We start from the raw sequence: 20,370 nt of genomic DNA, 5'->3' as shown, positions 1-20,370 counted from the left end.
AGCACATCGTTCCACTATTATCTCTCTTGTGTATCTTTGTTTCCCTAACACTATCTCAATATTAAATGCCTTCATATGATTCAAATGTAAGCAACATGGAGCTAGAGTAACTTAATTTTATGTCTTCAAGTTCACCAGAGAGCTTTAAAAGAGCACCGAAGAACAATATCTGTAAGCATCATGGCATTCAAGATGTTAACTCTGTTATGAAACAAAATTTAATTTCCTAGTAACATTTTACACCAGGGCAGTCGAGGTACAGACTCTTGAGTGGGAAAGATTGATCTTCCTCCAATTTTAGATTATGGATTATATTAAATTTGCAGTGATAAGAAGTGACGGTTTTGGTTTTAGGAAGGTAGATCTTAGCAACAAAGATTTATGCTTGATTTCATGGCTGTTCAATTTGAAACACAGATATAAGGTCATGGACTACTTATAAGATATTTGGAAAGATTGCTTGATTTCATGGCTGTTCAATTTGAAACACAGATATAAGGTCATGGACTACTTATAAGATATTTGGAAAGATGATACACTACATTGTTTCCATTTTTATTAAATTTTGAAGTATGACTGGCAGGATAGTGATCCTTGTGTGAATTCACAGATTCATCGTAATGCTAAGCATCAGTGTGATAACGTTTTCACGATTGTTCTGTTGAACACCATGATTTGTCTCATAGTATCTGGGTCTTCATATGGTTGGTTCGAGGGGAATAAATGAGTCAAAAGGATTTTGTTTCTCTGAATTGTTCGAGTCCAATGATACCACTCAAATAAATTGAGCAGAAAGGCCTGGTATTCCAGCTGCTCAAAAAAATGATTTGTGAATCTTATTTTTCTTAATGTTAGATATTAATTTACCAAATCCTCAACAAATGAATAGAAAGAATTTAATGATAAAATGGAAATTTCGAAAAACATCACAAATAAAGATATAATGCATTGAACTTACAAGCCACCAAAAAACTGGAACAAAATATTATTATTGTGAATTACACCAGGGAATTCCTAGTATGAAGAACTTGATTGCTACATCTTAACAGCACATATTTTACAACAGAGACACTGAACTTGCTTTCTGCAACCTTACCAGCACATAATCTGCAACTGACACACCGATATCTTGAAGAATTCCCCCAGAGCTCTTGACAGTGAAGTGCTTTGAAAGTTTGAAGTTTGAACATTAGCCACCATATCATGTGATTCTTGATTATTATTTGCATGGTTAGAACTGTCAAATAATATTCCTTTGAGGTTCCAATTGCATTAGAAGGAAGTCCAACTAAAGCATGCCGCTGAATATCTAAAGTCATACAGGCAGATACAATGTACAAGCATCATAGAGCAACTCAATATAAATACAATGAGAAAAGGAACCCTCTCTTCTGAAGAACCACAGCATCTCTTCCATGACTAAGCAGCCATGAAATATGTAAAAATAAAAACCATAACCATCCCTGTTAAACTGATTCTGACAATGCTTCAGAGCAAGCTACAGTTTGCTCATGATGATCAGAATGATATCTAGAGCTACTCTGTTCACATTTCCCCAAAACCTGCACAGTTGACGTGAAATCCTTCATAACCCACGGATGCCTTGCAACAGCCTCTAAGCTCATCCTTTTCTTAGGATCTGTGAAATCCAATAGTGGCAGCTTGATTATTATGGTGAATTTCAAAATTTGCAGCAATGCAACTCTTAAAGTTAAAATTTGCTCTGTAAAACATTCAATTGAGAAAAGTCACTTACCCTTGCAAAGAAGACCTTCGAGTAAGTTTGCAAGTGTTGGATTCATATCCTCTGGAAGTACAAGTGGATCATGAACAATCTAAGCCACCACTAGTAACAACAAAATAAGTATTTCCCTCCATCCGGCCTGTTTGAAAAGTCAAAAGAAGCAGAGATTCATTTACCTGGTCATATGTGCCTTGCAAGGAGTCGGCAATGAAGGGATAAGAACCGAACACCATGCAGTATAGTGTCACACCCAATGCCCACACATCAGCAATTTTACCATGATATGTCAAGCCTATTGAAAACAGGCAACAAAAATTGTCAGGCCTATTTTGACAACTGAAGTATCTGTCCTTTAACATGTGACCCTTTCTTCCTTTCCTCTGGTCTTTCATTTCATTGAACAGGCTTTTATTTACAAGAGAACAAGCATGAATTGAAAATATAATATATGTCGACTATAAGAATGTAATCTGACAACAAACAAGATGGACAATATATCATCGAAGATATGAATACAGTACAAATTAGCAGCAATGGTTGTCCAAATCTTGAGCAGACGGTATTTGTATAACTAGCAAAGTTTCAAGCACTCTACCTAGGCAACATTCTGGTGCAGTGAAAACAGGAGTCCCAGGAGACCTTCGAAGCTTATCATTGTTGCCCTGTATACATCCAAAGGAACATTGGATTTTGTAAAACATTTCCTCCCAGTAACTGAATCCTCATTGTCCAACATTAACATTTAATAAAAAATACTCACCTAACAATAGTCAACAGTCGGCATTTGTAATTGTCTATAACTATCAAAAGGTGCAGTTTGAGAGGTCATGTTTAGAACACATTCACTATCAGAAAGGAAGGTACACTCAGAGAGCAACTTTCTTACCTCAAACATCCTGCTAACACTGAAGTCAGAAATCTTAACTGTTCCATCGCTGCCAACCAGAAGGTTTTCTGGTTTGATATCTCCATGAAAGATATTCTGCACAGTAATTTTCAGGTTCCCAACTAAGAAAGTGGATGGAGGCAAGTCCAAATTTAACACAGTAAAAAGAAGATAAGTTTCAATATTAAGCTATTTTATTTTTCCAACAATAGAGAGAATGATTGGTATTCTCCTTCAAATTGTTTTAGTGAAAACAAGGTATGCAATATGTAAATATTTCAAAATTTGGTAACAAAAAAATGGCAGAATCAAAGCTTGAATAAAACCTTTTATGATTTATCCAATGAAATGAAGGAAAAAAAAGAACAAGCAATCACGTTGTTATCTTACTCCAGATATGTTATATGAAAACATGAAAATATTCATTATCATTGTCAATGTTTTGTATTATATGATATAACATGCTTGACACATTCACTATTCTGCTTGAATTCAAATATGTAATTGACAGCACGCAGTTAAAAGGCTAAAATGTCCATACCAACTTTCTGTATTGCAGTGAAAAAAAGGGCTTTCAAAACAAAACCTGCTTGATTTTTATGTAGGAAACCAAAAAAATTTGACTAACACTGTCAATTCTTGCAGGCATTAACCTTTGCTACACCACATTAATGCACAGACTTATGCAGAAAGGAAATGAATTATAAACAGAATTTAAACAAGCAAAAGACACAACATACCTACCCTGATAAGTGAACAGAAATGCAAAAGCCTATCATCCAAAACCTGCAATTAAGCTAAATAATATCAATGCTGTCATGTCATATCATGTACATGAATGGATGATTGAGTTTAACTGAAAGACGAGAGCAGTAAACGATTAAGATTTTGCGGGGCGTCAATACCCCAACCAGTACCCTTGCATGGTGGTAAAGCTTGTGCAAACATCATGTTTGTTTGATAATTGCATTGCCAAGGAAAGAAGCTGTCTGGCTGGTTTATGTCCACTGGAGCCTAAACTAGAAGAGACCCTGATGCATCTGTGCAAGTCTCTTGCAGGATCAACATGCTGCTGCTTTCGTTGGAATTCATGGCCTAAAATCGAAAACATTCACAGTTAAGGTTAGGGTTCCCCTTAACTTGCACGTTAAACATTGATTGGCATGGACCAAACAAAAACAAAAAAGCTTATGGGGACACAAAAAAACTAGACAGTGAGGATTAAGAGGGAGAGATTTATGTCAAGCATCTCCACAGTGCAGAGCTACCTTGATTTTCTGCACGGTACAGGATATGAGGTTGTTCACTGTCTCCACTGATTCTACTGTGAGTTTGGCTGTTGGCAAGCTGTTGACTAATATCTGGAATTCAACTGTTAAAAGTGATCCTCCCACACGCGGGCTGTTGACTCCAACGCCCTTTCCAGTAGGGTTTAGTGCAAGGGGCCTGCATTCTGGTCCGTCTGGAAGAATGGGGCCTGCATTCTGGTCCGTAGGGGCCTGCATTCTGGACCGATACATTCGAGCAAGTGCTCGGGGAAGGAAGCAGTTGGTCCGTCTGGAAGAATGGGGCCTGCATTCTGGTCCGTAGGGGCCTGCATTCTGGACCGATACATTCCAGCAAGTGCTCGGGGAAGGAAGCAGTTGATAACGTTTCGGTGGAATCAATCCGACGGCTCAAACAATTTTAATCGTCTAACAATTAAATCAAGCGCTCACAAATGGACACGTAACTTCAGAGGAGAGTTGGTTTCAGAGGGGAACGCCTTACGGCGTAATTATAAACATCCCATGTTTCTCAACCGGTGAAATTGTAAAGAAACATTTTGAGAAAGAAATGATAATTGTGTATAGATCTAAAAAATTAGCCAATTATTAATTCCAAGAAAATAGTAAAAAATTGTAAGAATAAGAAATCTGAAATATAAATAATTAAACATATACTTTTGAATATAAATGTATCTCGAAAGCTATTTGTAACATTTTATATGCAAAATGCAAGTAAATCTAATAATTTAGATTTCCAAGCTCATTTCTAAAGCCATTTGTAACCATTTATATGCAAAATACAAGTAAATCTAATAATCTAGATTTCCAAGCTCATTTTCTAGAATGGTTGTTGAGATTGAGCCAATTCCAAAAGCATTATTTTGGTTAGTAGAATTCGTGGTATCATCAAGCATGTCTTCAGCATTGTCTTGTAGTACCTCAAATGGATGCTCGACATCTCCATCATCTTGTGAACCACCATAATCTCACATTCTCGTGGGTCCAGTTTTGTATTCTAATTGTTGTCGAGATAACAAGCATCTATTTGAGTGTACAAACACCAAATCTTGTGACATTTTTGAGTGTTCCTCTCCGCTCAAGGGATAAAAGCATATTCACTCTAATTTTTTTCACATGAAAATGAACTAGTCATCTATGAAATAAAATTAACATTATGTTAGCCATAGTCATTTGAAATCTTAAAAGGAAAATAATCCAAAATGAACATTAGACTTAATTATTTAAACAATAAATCAATACATTAAAGGTATTTGTTATTGAGCATACATGTGAAAGCAAATGGATAGCCAACTGATAAAACAAAGGGGTCACTATACCATATTGCATCCAGAAGTCTATGGGTCCAAGTTGTTCTTTGTTGCATGGATAATCTTCATTTGCAAAGTGGTCTTCTGATATCAAGTATTTTCCTTACTCAAGTCGTAAAAAAGTGTGATTCTAATGATCATAACACCTACTTAGAAAAGTGTTCCAATTCTGCATCACCTCTACATCTGAAGATTGTTTCTTATGAAACCATTTGGGATTGAGTAGGAATGAAATTGAATGAAGAGGGGTATGAAGCATTTTCGACCTTGTCAAACTATGTTCACACACTTCATTTCTAGTGTCTTTGTCAATCCTAGAATTTTCATCTTTCATTATGTTATGAAGTTTCTCTCTCATTTGATCCATAGTCTCAAACAAATCCTCTAAACATGGTTGATCACTATCAAATATGCGAAGGGTGGAAACAATAGGTGTGATGAGGGTGACAATATCTTCCACTCTCCTCCAAAAATCCTCTGAAGAAAAACCAGTAATAATGTCCTCAACTTTTTGGCCATGCCCAATATGAAAACCCTTCTACCTTTTCCAATCCATTGATACCACTATCTTTCTCAAAGATTGATGCATTTTAATAAAGCGTTGAAACATAATGAATGCATATGCAAATCTAGTCTCAACACAATGAAGAAGGTTTTTCATATTTCCTATAAATTGCTATGGATGTTGAATTATTAACAATAAAGTATTTTATCAACCCATGCAATGTTATTAATATCTTTTAGGAGAAAATTCATGCAGTGCACATAACAAGGAGTCTATAAAATTGTTGGATATTCATCCTCCATCAAGCCACTAGCAAGGACATTGTTTGAGGCATTATTTGTAAAATTTGGACCACATTTTCTCTTTCAACATCTTTTATTGCCTCTTTAAGGAGACTCATTAGATATGGACCATCTTTCGTCTTTCTTGTGGTATCATGGGATTTTAAGAACATAACTCCTTTTGGGCTAGAAACCAATGATGGTTGACATATGTCCAACCGTCTGAGACAATGGAGACCCCAAATTACTTCCAACTATCTTTAATATCATGAAGTCTAGCTTCAACCCGACCCCTTTCTTTAGATAACATCATTGTCCTAATCTAGATAACATTGTTAACTAAATCCCTTACCATTTCCTTCTAATATGAAGACTTATAAACATTGAAAGCTATGCCATTTGTGAAAAAAATCTTCCAATGGATGCATTAATATTTCCCCTCCCTTTTACATCCCATAAGTTTTCAAGGTGGGAAACAAAAACTTGATGTTTAGAATAAGAGTGTGGACCACCAACTGTTAATCCACTAGGATTGTTGTTGGTTTGAATTAAACCTTCAACAATATGTCTCAAATTTTCAAGTTCATTAAATCGATTAAGTAGAAAAGTTGTCTCTGTTTTAAGTACAATCTGGCACAAAGTTGTTTGTTTTTTTCCCATTCCAAGTAAATGTCATCAAACTCTCCCCACATTCCCTGATTTTTGTGTTTTACAATAACGAAAAATCCAAACATTTGAACAAGTTGTTCCACCTTCTCCTCCACTATAAGATTGAGTGCATTTCATAGATGTCCATAGCCTTGCTTCAAATGTTTTTTTTCGCTTCTTAATATTCCTTGCTTTGGATTTTTTAATGCCACTGCGGAAAATTTTTGTTGGGAAATGGGTGGTCTACTTTGTGCCGTTGATTAAATTTCTTCCATTGCAATGGGAAATGAGTGGAATAAAAAATAGATAATTTTTTGCCACAACCAATTTTAATCTGCACAATTTATATTTGAAAATTAGTTTAAAAAATTAAAATTAAAATTAACTGATACTTAATTAAAAAAATATAATTAACTAAAATTTTGACGAGATAAATTTATTCACAATAATTCGATGTATTGCACCTCACATTCCATGACACTAATTTTTTTTTTTTAACTAATTATGTGCAAATTTTATAAACGCATATTTTAATTTAATATTATATAAAAGTTATATGCTATTTTATGCTTTAACAAATTTGAATTTAAAATAAGTATATTTAAATTAGTTAAATGGTAATGTTTTTTGTTTTTATTTTTATTTGATTAAAAAATAAATAAAAATTATAATTTCAATGATATAATTTGTATAGTTTAAATATTAAAAAAATATATATCACTAAATTCAAATCCAACCAACAAAATGTAAAACAATTAACTTTGAACATAAAAAAATATGTATCATCATGGAACATTAACAAAAACGATAATGTCATTACACAAGTTGTCATCGTACCAAAAATTGACATACTTTTCACCATTTGATTATCTAAAACTTAATAAATTGGCTCAATTTATAAGTTCCACAAAATTATAATAATAAGAGTTTTAATAGAAATTTTCCCATGGGTTTTAACATCGGCCTACGACAAAGTTAAAAATTATTAATGTATGTGAAGTCATAATTAAATAGAAAATGGATTCAAGATTTAATCATAAAATTTATGAAATTCTTATTATTTAAAATAATGATAATAAATTTTATAATTACATCGAAGGTGTTTTTATGATGGGTTTGGTTGAGTAGATTCAATCAATAGTAGAGATTTAATTTTTTTTTGTTTATTCAACAATTTATGAACACATTGCAAAACACAACAATTAAAAACTTTGGTGCAAACACAAAAACTAGAAAGTTTAAGCAATATGCAATCATTTTTCATGACTATGTATTGACATGGATGATTTTGGAACCAAAAAGATTCATTGTAAATTTTAGAAATTAGATCATGAGTAATGCCTAGGAATACTAAAAAACAAGAAAAATGGAACATCAAGACAGAAACACCAACTCGAAACTTTACTCTTGTATAGTGCACATGCGTATACACATGTTTTTTTCATAGAGAGGGCCTTTAATAAATCTTTACCACATAGCTCTTGATTTTTTATATCCAAACAAGGGCAATTAAAAGTTTAATATTTTTTAATATTTAAAATATAAGTTATTGAAAATTGAGATAAAGACACTCTAACAAAATATTGTATTCCAATGAACCAATTAACATTAAGAAGTTACAAGTCTTTAAATAATAAATGAAAATAATTATATATACATTAAGAAATAAAAGGAAAAATAAGTGTCACGACTCTTGATTTTTGATATCCAAACAAACCCAATTAAGAGTTTAATAAACTTTTAATATTTAAAATATAAGTTACACTAAATTTACATGAATACACTCTAACAAAATAGTGTATTCCAATGAGCCAATTAACAATAAGAAGTTACAAGTCTTTAATCCGCCCCAAAATAATCTTTCATGTTCCAAACCCACCAATAAGACTTCCATTTAGAATAATTAAAAGTCTTCATCCCCAGAGGACAAATTTTAGACTAAGCCCAAATTCAAGGGCCTAGCTTCAGTATTTTGCATGATCCAATTCACAACTTAAAGTACGCAGAGTGACCAAATGGAAGTTGACCTTAAAGTCGAATCTTCAGTTCATTGCAGATTTTGCAGTATACACGATGTTGAGATGCATACTAGCCCAAAAATCAAGGTCTTAATTCAACTATTTTCTAGAGCCCATTTTACGACAAGTATCCACAGTGGCCATTTCCATATGCAGGAAGCATCTTAGAACTCATATGTTCTTCGTACACAACTGAACTTAAAAGTTCCCAAATGCAAATATAAAAAAATAATAAAAAATTGTAAGCTCTTAAACAAGGGAGCACCAAAAACAATCCTTTTTTCACACACATAGAAAAGATATATCACTGGAAAACTGATATTGACATTAGCGAATCTTCTAGGAAAATAGAAAATGCTATGAATTTAAAGGCAAATTTCTAGTGAAAATACATAAATTTGGCATTACCAATTAATATATACACAATTATTTTCCAAGACTATGTAATAACATGGATGATTTTGGAAATTGCATCCAAAAAAAGTCATTGCAGATTTTAGAGATTAAATCATGAGTAATACCTAAGAATACTTAAAAAAACTAAGAAAAGTAGAACATCAAGACAGAAACACCAACTCAAAGCTTTACTTTTGTATAGTTCACATGCATATACACATGCTTTTTCCATAGAGCGAGACTTTAATAAAGATTTACCGTATGACTCTTGATTTTTGATATCCAAGCAAAGAAAATTAAAAATTTAATGTTTTTTATATTTAAAATATAAGTTATAGAAAATTGAGATGAAGACACTCTGACAAAGCATTGTATTCCAATGAACCAATTAAAATTAAGAAGTTAAGAGTCTTTAAATCATAAATGGAAAAAATATATATATACATTAAGAAATAAAAAAGAAAAATAAGCATCACGACTCTTGATTTTTGATATCCAAACAAACCCAATTAAGAGTATAATATTTTTATAATATTTAAAGTATAATTTACACAAAATTGAGATGAAGACACTAACAAAATATTGTTTTCCAAAGAGCCAATTAACAATAATAAGTTACAAGTCTTTAATCCGGCCCAAAATAATCTTTCTTGTTCGAAACCCACTAATCAGGCCTTCCATTTACAATAATTAAAAGTCTTCTTCCCGAGAGGACAAATGTCAGACTAAGCCCAAATTCAAGGGCCTAACTTCAGTATTTTGCATGATGCAATTCACAACTTAAAGTACACAGAGTGACCAAATGGAAGTTGACTTCAAAGTCAAAGCTTCAATTTAGTATTGCGAAAAATTTGCAGTATACACAGTGTTGAGATGCATACCAACCCAAAATCAAGGTCTTAATTCAACTATTTTGCAGACCCCATTTTATGAAAAGTATCCACAGTGGTCACTGCCAGATGAAGCAAACATCCTAGAACTCATATGTTCTTCATACACAACTGAACTTAAAAGTACCCAAATGAAAATATACAAAAATCATCAAGAGTTGTAAGTTCTTAAACAACAAGAGAGCACCCAAAACAATCCTTTCTTCACACACATACAAAAGATATATCACTGGAAAAGTAATATTGACATCAATGAATCTTCCAAGACAACAGAGAATGCCATAAATTTAAAGGCAAATTTCCAGTGAAAATACAGAAGGTTGGCATTACCAATTAATATATACACAATTTCTTGAGGGATTCGATCCTTATACACACATAATCATCCAAAGCAGGTTAACATAACAATCTGATAGTCACCTCAAACTAGAGTAGCATTTGATAGCTAGAAGTTTGGACCTATTCACAATTGAGATTGTGGGAAACACCTTCTTTTTATTTTCATTTGGACCCAGGAAGTCCCTTTTGGATTTCAATTCAGATTGTGGCACCATGTCCTAAGAAGCTTCCTTTATGAATATGTTTATGTAGCTATCATTGATTTGTCTACAACCCATTATAATTATCCTACTCTATGATCATGGGAAATATCCTATTGCTCATGCCCTTTGGAATGACACTTCCAACTCCCTTACCTTAATTTGTAGGGACAATTTCAGTGCTGAGAGTAGTACAAACTGAACAATATGAGATTCATAAATTTTGGATTCTTTGTGTTGGTATTTGGATTTGTACCAAGTACATCTATAGAACTCTTAGAGAGTCTCTCTGAGATTAGTATTTGGATTTAAACCCAGTGCATTTATAGAACTCCTCGAGAGTCCCTATTCATAGAGAAGTGATGATCTCATCTTGAGTCCCCTCACCCAGTTATGTTCAGACTTATGCTATTTTACCTTAATTTTACTTGTCATCTACGATAATGATATGTTGTATAATAAATTATTTGAAGATGATTGATCACTCACAATCTCTTTGATTGATAAAGTAATGATCCCAAAACATACATGAGTCGTCGGGAGGAGCACGACATCATTGGGGCATTGAAGACAAGATTCACGTCACAGATCCGAGAATTGACGGGGAATTTTGTAGATGCCAATCAACGACATATTATTAAACTAATTGGACACTTTATCTTGTAAATTATGGGGTATAGGCAACTTTAAATGTAATCTGCCACTGACATTTTTTATCATATGCAGTTTGCTCTAGAGTGTGCTTACAGGAAGAGGGATCTGTTCTCTCTACTTCCATTTTCTTTTGCGATTCTCGACACCCAATTTCCTTGAATGTGTGGGATGTTTTCGAGCATATCAGTAGGAAGCATGGGTGATATTTCAGAAATTAGGAATGAAGATGTTTCTACTCCCAAGTTGCAAAACCAGGGAAGAGGAATGTGTTAGTAACGAGTGCGCTTCCTTATGTGAACAATGTTCCGTAGCTTGGAAATCTGATAGGAAATGTAGCTTTCTCTGACCTCATCTCAATCCAACTGTAGACCCACGTTATGTTCCTATGGAGTCATCACTGCCTTCATTATCTATGGTAGTCGTCAAGCTTCTCCGTATGGTGAGAGTCTACGAAGATGGAACAATTAAATTCTTGGTCGACCTAGGTATAGTTCCCCCTTCTTCACCAGTGATTGGCGTAATTATGACTTATTTTGCCACAATTTCGTCTCTCCAAGACCACGGCGGGGAAACTTCTTTCCTTTGACACCACAATTTTTTTTTTACTGCAAAACAAGTCCACCCATAAAACGTCTGCTCCAATGCTTTTGTTTCTCTCAACTCCCAGGCAGTTTCAAACTTTCAATCTCTAGTCCCACAAAATATATTGTAGGATTTTTACTGCACCATAAACTTCTAATCCCATCGATTGAGTTTATGTTTGAATTAGATGATCCAATTAGTAGAATAATAAAGCCAAGGTTAGGATTGACTCAGAATTATCATTTCCTGTTTCATTTTCACAGAATTACTCGGCATAAAAAAGTACTAGCGATGGTGGATTAGAAATTACAAATGTAACAACGAACTTCATGCTCTTAAACCATGGGGTAGATTTTATTGATGTCAAATGCGCATGAATGGTATTGTACGTCTCATAATAAGTCAATATATATGTGTTAGCTAGGTAATGAAAATGGAGTAACTGTATGTCTTCCTGTAGATCCAAGCCTTAAACATGGGTTGACCGTTAAATTATTTATTTCCTATTCGTACATGAATATCATATCGAACTTCAATTAACCTGTCTCTTATCTTCGAAAAACGTATATTAATTTTCTCAAAGTTCCAGAAGATTGACAGCTGCCCTTTTAATAGTTCCAAAAACCTTTTAATAATATTAAAAAACAACAAAAATATCTGTAGACTATTTCCCTATCTCCATTAAACTAAACAAAACAAATTTGCCGACTATTTCTATCCAACACCAAATGTCTTGCTAACAAATTTCTTACTAGATTTGAAACTTGCATAGATGTCAAACATCTCCATTTTAAAATGGAACCAAAACTCCATTGACTGGAAGACATATTAGTGGCATTTGGAAGGATAGGAAATTGGTGAATGGATGCTAGAATGATATTGGTTGGGAAAATATTTTGACATAAATTGGGAAAGCGAGATTAGAGCAACCAAACCCATTGTGTGACCTCGAGAACAAGAGGCTTCCCTTATTGATATTTATATAATATTTATTTGATTAGAAATAAGAGTTTTTAATGTTTAGTGATTTAGTTTTTCAAAATAATCAAGTTCCAAATCTGTTATTCCTTCGGTGTACCTTTGCACCTTTAGGGGCAATTGCTAATATAAACTGTATGTTTACGAGTAAAAGTTATGGTGCTATTTGACAATGGAATGTAGGTTTATATATTAACCATACTGGAAAATAAACTAGCCACTTTTAGATGGTGCACATGCTTAGGCTAGAGTCCTAAGGTTATACGTATACATCAATACGCATGCATTTAGAAACACTAGACAACCCTCGGTTAAAATTATTAGAGAAAAAATCAATATAAACAAAACTGACATAGAATTGCACCATGAAAAAACCAAACGAAATGGTTTCTATCTAATTTACATGCACCAACAATTATAGTGACTACCTATTCTTCAATGAATAATAATGTTAATGTTAATGTTTCTTATATAATAAACTTAAAGAATTGAGAAAGAACATTGATCACATCTAACTATTCATGATAACGTGTAATTTAGAGCCCCATATGTCACACGGAATAATTCGATCTTGCAGACAAGATAGACCTTCCTAGAATCTAAAGAATACCTAATGACAAGCAAACCAACCAGACACTATCTTTCTCTAAATATGCTTTGATAAACAATAGCAAACAAGTGTTTTTAGGGCCTACCTTAGGTCCAACGCAAGCTTGTGGATGCCCTCGCTCCTTTGATCCAAATGAGCTCCTTTTCGTGAATCTGCAAACACAAACAAGGCAAACAAATTAAATAGCACCTGAAAAGCCAATTGCATAAAACATATTTAACATGAAAGTCAAGGAGTCCATGAAACAAATAACATAAGATACTTGTTGAGAAAAATGAGTTTGATTGTATTAATTCAAAAGAAGAAGAACTTTACAACCTTTGCCTTGACGCTGTACAAGCTCCTCCCAGGGTCCAGCAAGAAGTCTCCTCTACTTTGACAAGTTTCACTCACTCCCCAATGAAGCCAAAAAGATGTGTGATCTCTCCTCTTAAGCTCAACTAGGAAGTCTTGATTTCACCAGCATTTACCCTCAAAAATGTTCAGCTTCTAACCTCTCTAGCAACCAGCCCAATGCCTTTATTTATAGTGCAATGGAGGGAGGTTACTAGGTCCTCCTTCAAAGGGATAAAGCCCTCCTTCAAAGGGATAACTCCTCTCATCAAGGGATTAGCTCCTTCTCTTTTGGGATGCATGAACCACCTCAGAGCGAACAATCCACGTCAAAATTCCTTCTAGAAACCTCTAGAATTAACCCAAAGTGAGTTTTTTAAGATAAAACTTGCACCTTTTGACTTTCACAGAGGTCCGCACCTACACCATTAGGGACAGAGCGGGCAGGTCTGTAGTTTTTGTACACAGAAGGTGCAGGACCGCAGGTGACCATGAGAGAAAGTGCGGAACGAGAGTTACATTGATTTTTAAAGTCTTTCTCTCATTTCCAAAGCTTGATTTGAAGAACTGAGGTCTGAGACTTGCTTAGGAGGACAGTACAAGTGATGATAGACCCATACTGACTGCAAATAATCATGGTGACGATATTTTTGTGTAACAGATTGCCCCCTAAAGTGCGAAGTCTGTAGTAGATGAGGATTTCTTATCATTTAGGAAGAGTGAAGTACTTTATCATTTCGAGGATCATCTTGTGGAGAGCCCGGTTGGAACCTGTAAAAACATTCAATGCAAGATATATATATGAGATCATATCATCGCTGAGGTAGGCATTCCTGTACTTCAAAACTAACTAGAAAAACTAACTACTGCTCTGATACAAGAATGATCTTGTAAAACATCACAAATATAGACTCATGTGGACACAGTATGGACGCAGCCATCTTGTTTATGAATAGTCCATTATATAATGAATACAAAATTCCTCGCAGCCTGGATCGTGGAAACTAGATCTAGGGTCTTCATTTCTACTTCCCGAAACAGTACGATTCTATCCATGCGAATGAATGTGTTGATGTCGAACATGGTAGAAACCACTTGATTACCAGTCAATGATGTAAACTGTTAACAAGTGTGAGAGAAACCACCAGTGATGTCAATGGCTCTCAAAGTACCCAGTACAATCCATGAGATGCGAATAAATGTGTTGATGTCGAACATGTCACGGAATCCTTTGAGCGAAAGTTAATGATGTAAACTGTCGTCAAAGGCGAGAAACCTGCCATTGAGGCATGCAGATCTCAAGGTACTGACGATTCCTAGATCATCTTTCTAGATAATGAGTTGATGTCGATAGAAAGTGATCCGTCGTAGGCAAGCCCACAACACGAAATCATAGATCAAGTTGAAGAAATTTAGTTGCAAGGACTGACTCAGGGATGGTCAAGATGGATGACAGATATTTTGCAGATGAATGGCTTATTGGAAGTGACCTCTTGAACACATAACGACACGACAGATGGCTTGGTGACAATTGACCCAAAGTTAATACCCAGAAACTGGCTGAAGACTTTCAATGTGGTTTGATCAACTGTTAGGCAAAGGATTTCCCAACCCAGGTGAATAAAAGTGTCGTGTTCAAGAGTGGTTACAAAGTATGACAAACAAGCTCATTTTTCTCTCTTTCCCCCACCATTTCTGGCAAGTACCTCTTTATTTTTGACAAGCTTGAGGAGGATAAGATTTGCTTGATTATAAGCTCATCCTTTGGATGAGTCCAACTTAGTTTAAATTCGAACCCTAAGAAGAAGTGGTTCGTTCCTGTTTGTAATTGAACATGCCCTTTACTGTGAAATTTTAACGAGTCCAGTATAGGAGAAACTTAGCGTTTTTCAATTTTAGAGAGTCTGAAAAAACTTAAGAAGACTCCAGGGTTGACCTTTTTCGTAAATTTGTGTCTCCCAAGCCCGAAAAAGTATAAAATAATACTTGAGAGAACCGCTTGATCTTTTACAACCAAGGAGTACTTTTCGTCATTAGTGCCCTTGACCCGAAAAAGTAAAAAAGCGATCAATGACACGTCGTTTTATAACCAATATCGAATTTGAAACGACAAAAATCTGGCAATCTTTTCATGTTTTTACGGTCGGAAAAGAGCTGTAAGTGGACCGTTTTTTAATTCCATTTTAACGAGTTCAAAAGAAAAACTCGGCAATCTTTTCATGTTTTAGGAGTCATAAAAGAGTTTAAAAGATGACTCTAAATGTTTTTTCGTTGAAAATGATAGATTTCGCCTGAATAATCCTTTAGTCTGCACAAAAACACAAACATTACTCATACCTGTTTGAAATGGATAAAAATGTCGCAAAATACCTTCTCAAAGTGAAACATAAACAAATTTGCAATTTATTTACTCAAAAAACTTATAAAAAGGGCCTTTGTCAATTCATTTTTACCGTTTTGAGTTTGGGTGAGAAAATAGTGCTTTTGCTTAGAAAACTTCCCGTGAAGATTGTGGAAAATCCAACCGTCGGAATCGAACGCCGTCTTCTCCAGGTAATCCACATCATCCCACTCTTCATTTTTAACCGTTTAATTTTTTGTTTTAGTTCTTTATTTCATTTTTGGGGGGTTTTTAGGCGCAAAACCCGCGCGCGGGGGCCCGCAGGTTTAGCATTGTGGGCCTGCGGACCCCGACTTTTTCTCCATTGGGAAAAAGCTCGGGGTCCGCACCTTCCGTGTAGACAAAGTGCGGTCCCACGCACTGTGTCTAACCTGGAGGGTGCGGTCCCCGCCGCAAGGGTTTTGAACCCAAAAATTCTCAAAAATGGACCACACAAAATATTTTCTAGCATTTTAATTAATCTTTATACTTGATGCAGAGAGCACATCATGCTAGATTGGCATGAACGAGAGTATGAGGACGTGGATGCTGCCGCATGGAATCATCAGCCTTCACTTGATGCTTTGATGGTGTGCGGACTGTACAAATTCTAGGCCATTCCTGGCATGAGGGCTCAGGTGGATTTCTTACAGTGGCTGGTTGACAGATGGAGCACACAGGACCAGTGCTTCTTCATTGGCAGCCACCAGCTCGAAATCGAGCACAGTGGCTGGTTGACAGATGGAGCACACAGGACCAGTGCTTCTTCATTGGCAGCCACCAGCTCGAAATCGAGCCGGCGGACATTTATTTCTTGACTGGTTTTCCTAAGAGAGGCAAAGACTTGACTCTGCATGGGACTAGGCCATGTGGCCAGTCTGTCGATAGCCTCTGGCTAGAGTACTGCAACAGCGAGGCTAGAGACAAAGGGATAGACATAAAGACGATATCCCATCCTGAGCTCATGGTGATTGCATTCACTGTCACTAGACTTTACGGAGCTGCTACATTACATATTGCCACCGGATCCCAGATGCGTATGGCAATTGATTGCTTTCGAGGCACCATCTTCAACTGGTGCGAGCCGTGTTATCCAATGTGAAAGGCCAACTGACCAGGGCCAAGAACAGACGACTAAAGACCTTTGGTTATGGGGCTTTAGTCGTGAGTTTTGGCCTGGAGAGGGTTCCTATGCTGATCCCACAGCACCTTACTGTTGGAGCTGGGCTTCCTCGAGAGCCCAAACTGATGCGATGGGTCGTAGTCATGGCCCGTCTCCCGGACGAGAGGACAGAGGTTGCTCGATTCAAACCTGAGTATTTTCAATGGCTGGAAAACCAGGTCTTTTCCATTCAGGACTTCCCTTACACTAGGATAGATTTTCGTGGCGACCCAGACATGGTTCTTCCACCAGGAGAGCAGTGGGACGAGTCAGGTAAAATCCTTTTCAACATTTTTCCTATTTTAATTTTTATTTTTTATTTTTCCATCGTCTCAAAACTGATAGTAAAAATTTCAAATGCAGATGTGGGTCCACAATGACCAGCCGCTCTCCGGCCTTTCGAGAGGAAACAACCAGTTGCACCCACGCTAGCCCCACAGGACGAATCAACAGAGGTTTTGGCCGAGTTGGAGGGTCATCTCGAGCGCTTGACAGGAGATATTCCTGAGACCACTATAGACGACATTCCTCGTCGACTTCAGCGCTATGTGATTGGGGTCCCGGGACCTTTTAGGAGGTTCCTTTGCAAGGTGGCCCGTGCAGTGGTTTCTTATAGAGATCATCACCAGCGATAGGATGATCGCCTATTGTGGGTACATGTGACATTTTTGTTTTTTGTACTTATCATTTTTGCCGATCATAAGGTGTTTTTCAACCTATGATCGAGGACGATGTATTTTTTGACACACTCCTATATATATATCACTATTACCAGCTTATCTTGTAAATCATGTTATGGAATGGTTTTAAATTTACATGTATGATTATTGCAAATGTTTATTTAACATTCGAGAAACAATTGCATCTGCTAATGTATTTAAAGACCTTGGAATATGATGATATTCAATATAATCAAATTCACATTCCAAGAGATACACTCTCAAAAATAATCTTAATAACACTGGATTTCTAATGGCATACACTCTATTAAGCTGTAATACAACGAGTTCAGAATCTAACCTCACTATCAAACTCCGAATCCCAAATGAAATAGATTTAGATAATAACTCAATCACTGCACTATACTCGGTAATGTTGTTCGTTGTTCGACCGAGGCTTACCCCATGCATAGATACTAACCCGTCAGAGGGCGAATAGATAACCCAAGCTGCGGAAGAGATGTTCCGTGTATTACGACAAGCACCATCAACGAAACCAATGTATGTTTGGAGAGGCATCGACATATGCAATATCAAGAGTAAAACCAAGATAAGCAGGAATAATGACGAAAAAACACTCTCTAAGCTAAGCACACTGTTTAAACTAAAACACACCAGCTAGAAAGAAAAGCTATCTTAACTAAAAATCTCCATACCCATTCTTTTAAGCATAATACCTCTTCAGGTAAAGACCATTTCTGGGTTTACCCAAAGAGTCCCCGTCAAAGTCTACCAATTCATAGGCCCCTTTGGCTAGCTTTCGCTTCACAACATACGGACCATGCCACATAGGAACGAATTTTCCAGCGCCTAATTTATCATTAGCTTGATCATAAACTAAGACTAGATCTCCTTCCGAAAAATTTCGAGGGGTCACATTTCGATCATACTGAGCTTTCATTCGTTTTGCGTGAGTCTCGATCGCCAATGCAGCATCATGTCGACTCTCATCTAATTGATCCAAGTATAACAAACGCTTTTCCTCTTCGGAAGTGGCTGGAAGTAACTCGATGGCCATTTGCAGTGATGGGATTTCGCATTCAATGGGTAACACGGCTTCCAAACCATAGACTAGTTGGAAAGGAGTGAACCTTGTTGATGTTTTTACTGAAGTTCAGTACGCCCAAAGCACTGAAAATAGCATGTTGTGCCAATTCTACCGATGAATCCCAATGATTCGTCGGATCATGATAACTAAAACTTTGTTGATGGACTCAACCAGACCATTCGCTTGTGGATAATAAGGGGTTGAACTATCGTGACGTAAACCAAGCTGGCCTGTAAGTTCGGTCATCATAACGTTTCGAAAATGACGCCCATGATCAATGATTATCGCTTGCGGGACACTAAACCTAGCAATTATATGATTGAACACGAAAATTGTAGCTGTCTTGCTGCCTGCCTCGAATGTAGGCATCGCCTCGGCCCACTTAGTAAAATAATCTACCGCAAGAATGATATACACATGCCCCCCCGCTGAGTGAGGGTTACATGTAATAAAATCGATACCCCATTTGGCAAAAGGACCACTGGCAATTATAGGGTGGAGAGGAGTAGGTGGAGCGCGCATCTTACGATAAAAAATCTGGCAGTTGTGGCATTTTCGGACCGCTGTAATACAATATTTAAATAAAGACGGCCAGAAGTAGCCAGCGCGTAATATCTTTTGGGCTGTGGCATACCCAGACATATGACCGCCACACGCTCCAAAGTGGCAGTCATTTAGAACCCTTTCAGCTTCCTCGTGAGTTAAGCAACGTCGAAAAATAGAATCCGCCCCATAGCGATAAAGAGTATCTCCAATAATCTTGAATTGTTCGGACTGGAAATGAATCTTGCAACGTTCTGACCGTGAAATTTCTGGCCGAAAGGATTGGGTTTGGAGATAAACGATGATATCCCCATACCACGGATCTAAAGTGCTGATTAGAAACAAGGATTCGTCTGTGATGGGCTCCTCCGCCACAGTTTTCGTGTCAGCACGCGGGAAGTCACACATTAACTCCGCAAAAACTAAAGATTTCTCAGACTTAGATTTCTGAAATTCCAAGTCGAACTCCTGCAAGATAACGATCCATTTAGAGTACTTGCCCCCTAGCAATTGCTTGGTCAAAATGTAGATCACAGGGTTGCAATCCGAAATTACCGTAGTTTTACGTAGTAAAATGTAGTGACGAAAACGTTGGACAGCTTGAACGGCTGCCAATGCCAATTTCTCCACATGTGAGTATTTTAGCTCAGTTGGATTTAAAGTGCGACTGAGGTAATATATCACATGTTCAGTTCGTGATTCATCTTCCTGAACTAAGACCATCCCAATGGTGGAATGAGAGGCGGCGAGATACAAGAAGTAATCCTGGTTGTAGTTGGGAGGATGCAACAACGGTGCATGGGTCAACGCGTGTTTGAGTGCATCAAAAGATTTATGAGCTATCTCATCCCAATAGAA

General features: G+C 36.4%; 1 protein-coding gene across 5 annotated transcripts; it reads right to left on the bottom strand.

The window, feature by feature from the left end:
- Positions 1-1,289: 1,289 nt before the first annotated feature.
- LOC149152845 (serine/threonine-protein kinase GRIK1-like) lies at positions 1,290-4,276 on the bottom strand. 5 transcript variants are annotated; one of them, XM_089441183.1, is made up of 9 exons: positions 4,203-4,276; positions 3,899-4,076; positions 3,548-3,725; positions 3,375-3,416; positions 2,631-2,726; positions 2,340-2,406; positions 1,921-2,036; positions 1,757-1,835; positions 1,290-1,639 (listed from the first exon to the last, which is right to left on the bottom strand). In XM_089441183.1, the coding sequence occupies exons 5-9, from the start codon at positions 2,637-2,639 to the stop codon at positions 1,467-1,469; spliced, it is 444 nt and encodes a 147-aa protein (XP_089297309.1). In that variant the 5' UTR covers positions 2,640-2,726; positions 3,375-3,416; positions 3,548-3,725; positions 3,899-4,076; positions 4,203-4,276; the 3' UTR covers positions 1,290-1,466. The 5 variants fall into 5 exon arrangements, with proteins under 5 accessions (XP_089297309.1, XP_089297308.1, XP_089297307.1 ...); XM_089441182.1 differs by having other exon boundaries at positions 3,371-3,416; positions 4,108-4,239; XM_089441181.1 differs by having other exon boundaries at positions 4,108-4,239.
- Positions 4,277-20,370: the final 16,094 nt, after the last annotated feature.

This window comes from Pinus tabuliformis, chromosome 9 (assembly GCF_031772625.1).
Source record: "Pinus tabuliformis cultivar Carrire ecotype Pingquan chromosome 9, CPIR1, whole genome shotgun sequence".
NCBI classification, from domain to species: domain Eukaryota; kingdom Viridiplantae; phylum Streptophyta; class Pinopsida; order Pinales; family Pinaceae; genus Pinus; species Pinus tabuliformis.
Note: the sequence above shows the minus strand (reverse complement) of the source record. Positions and strands in the feature narration are given on the sequence as shown.

Bases quoted from the DNA above. Each gene is read 5' to 3' on its own strand.
- LOC149152845 (XM_089441180.1), bottom strand. From the start codon at position 2,136: ATGAAAGACCAGAGGAAAGGAAGAAAGGGTCACATGTTAAAGGACAGA. The intron at 1,836-1,920 runs GTAAATGAATCT...GTGGTGGCTTAG, and splicing joins TGCAAGGCACATATGACCAG to ATTGTTCATGATCCACTTGT. The intron at 1,640-1,756 runs GTAAGTGACTTT...TGGATTTCACAG, and splicing joins CGAAGGTCTTCTTTGCAAGG to ATCCTAAGAAAAGGATGAGC.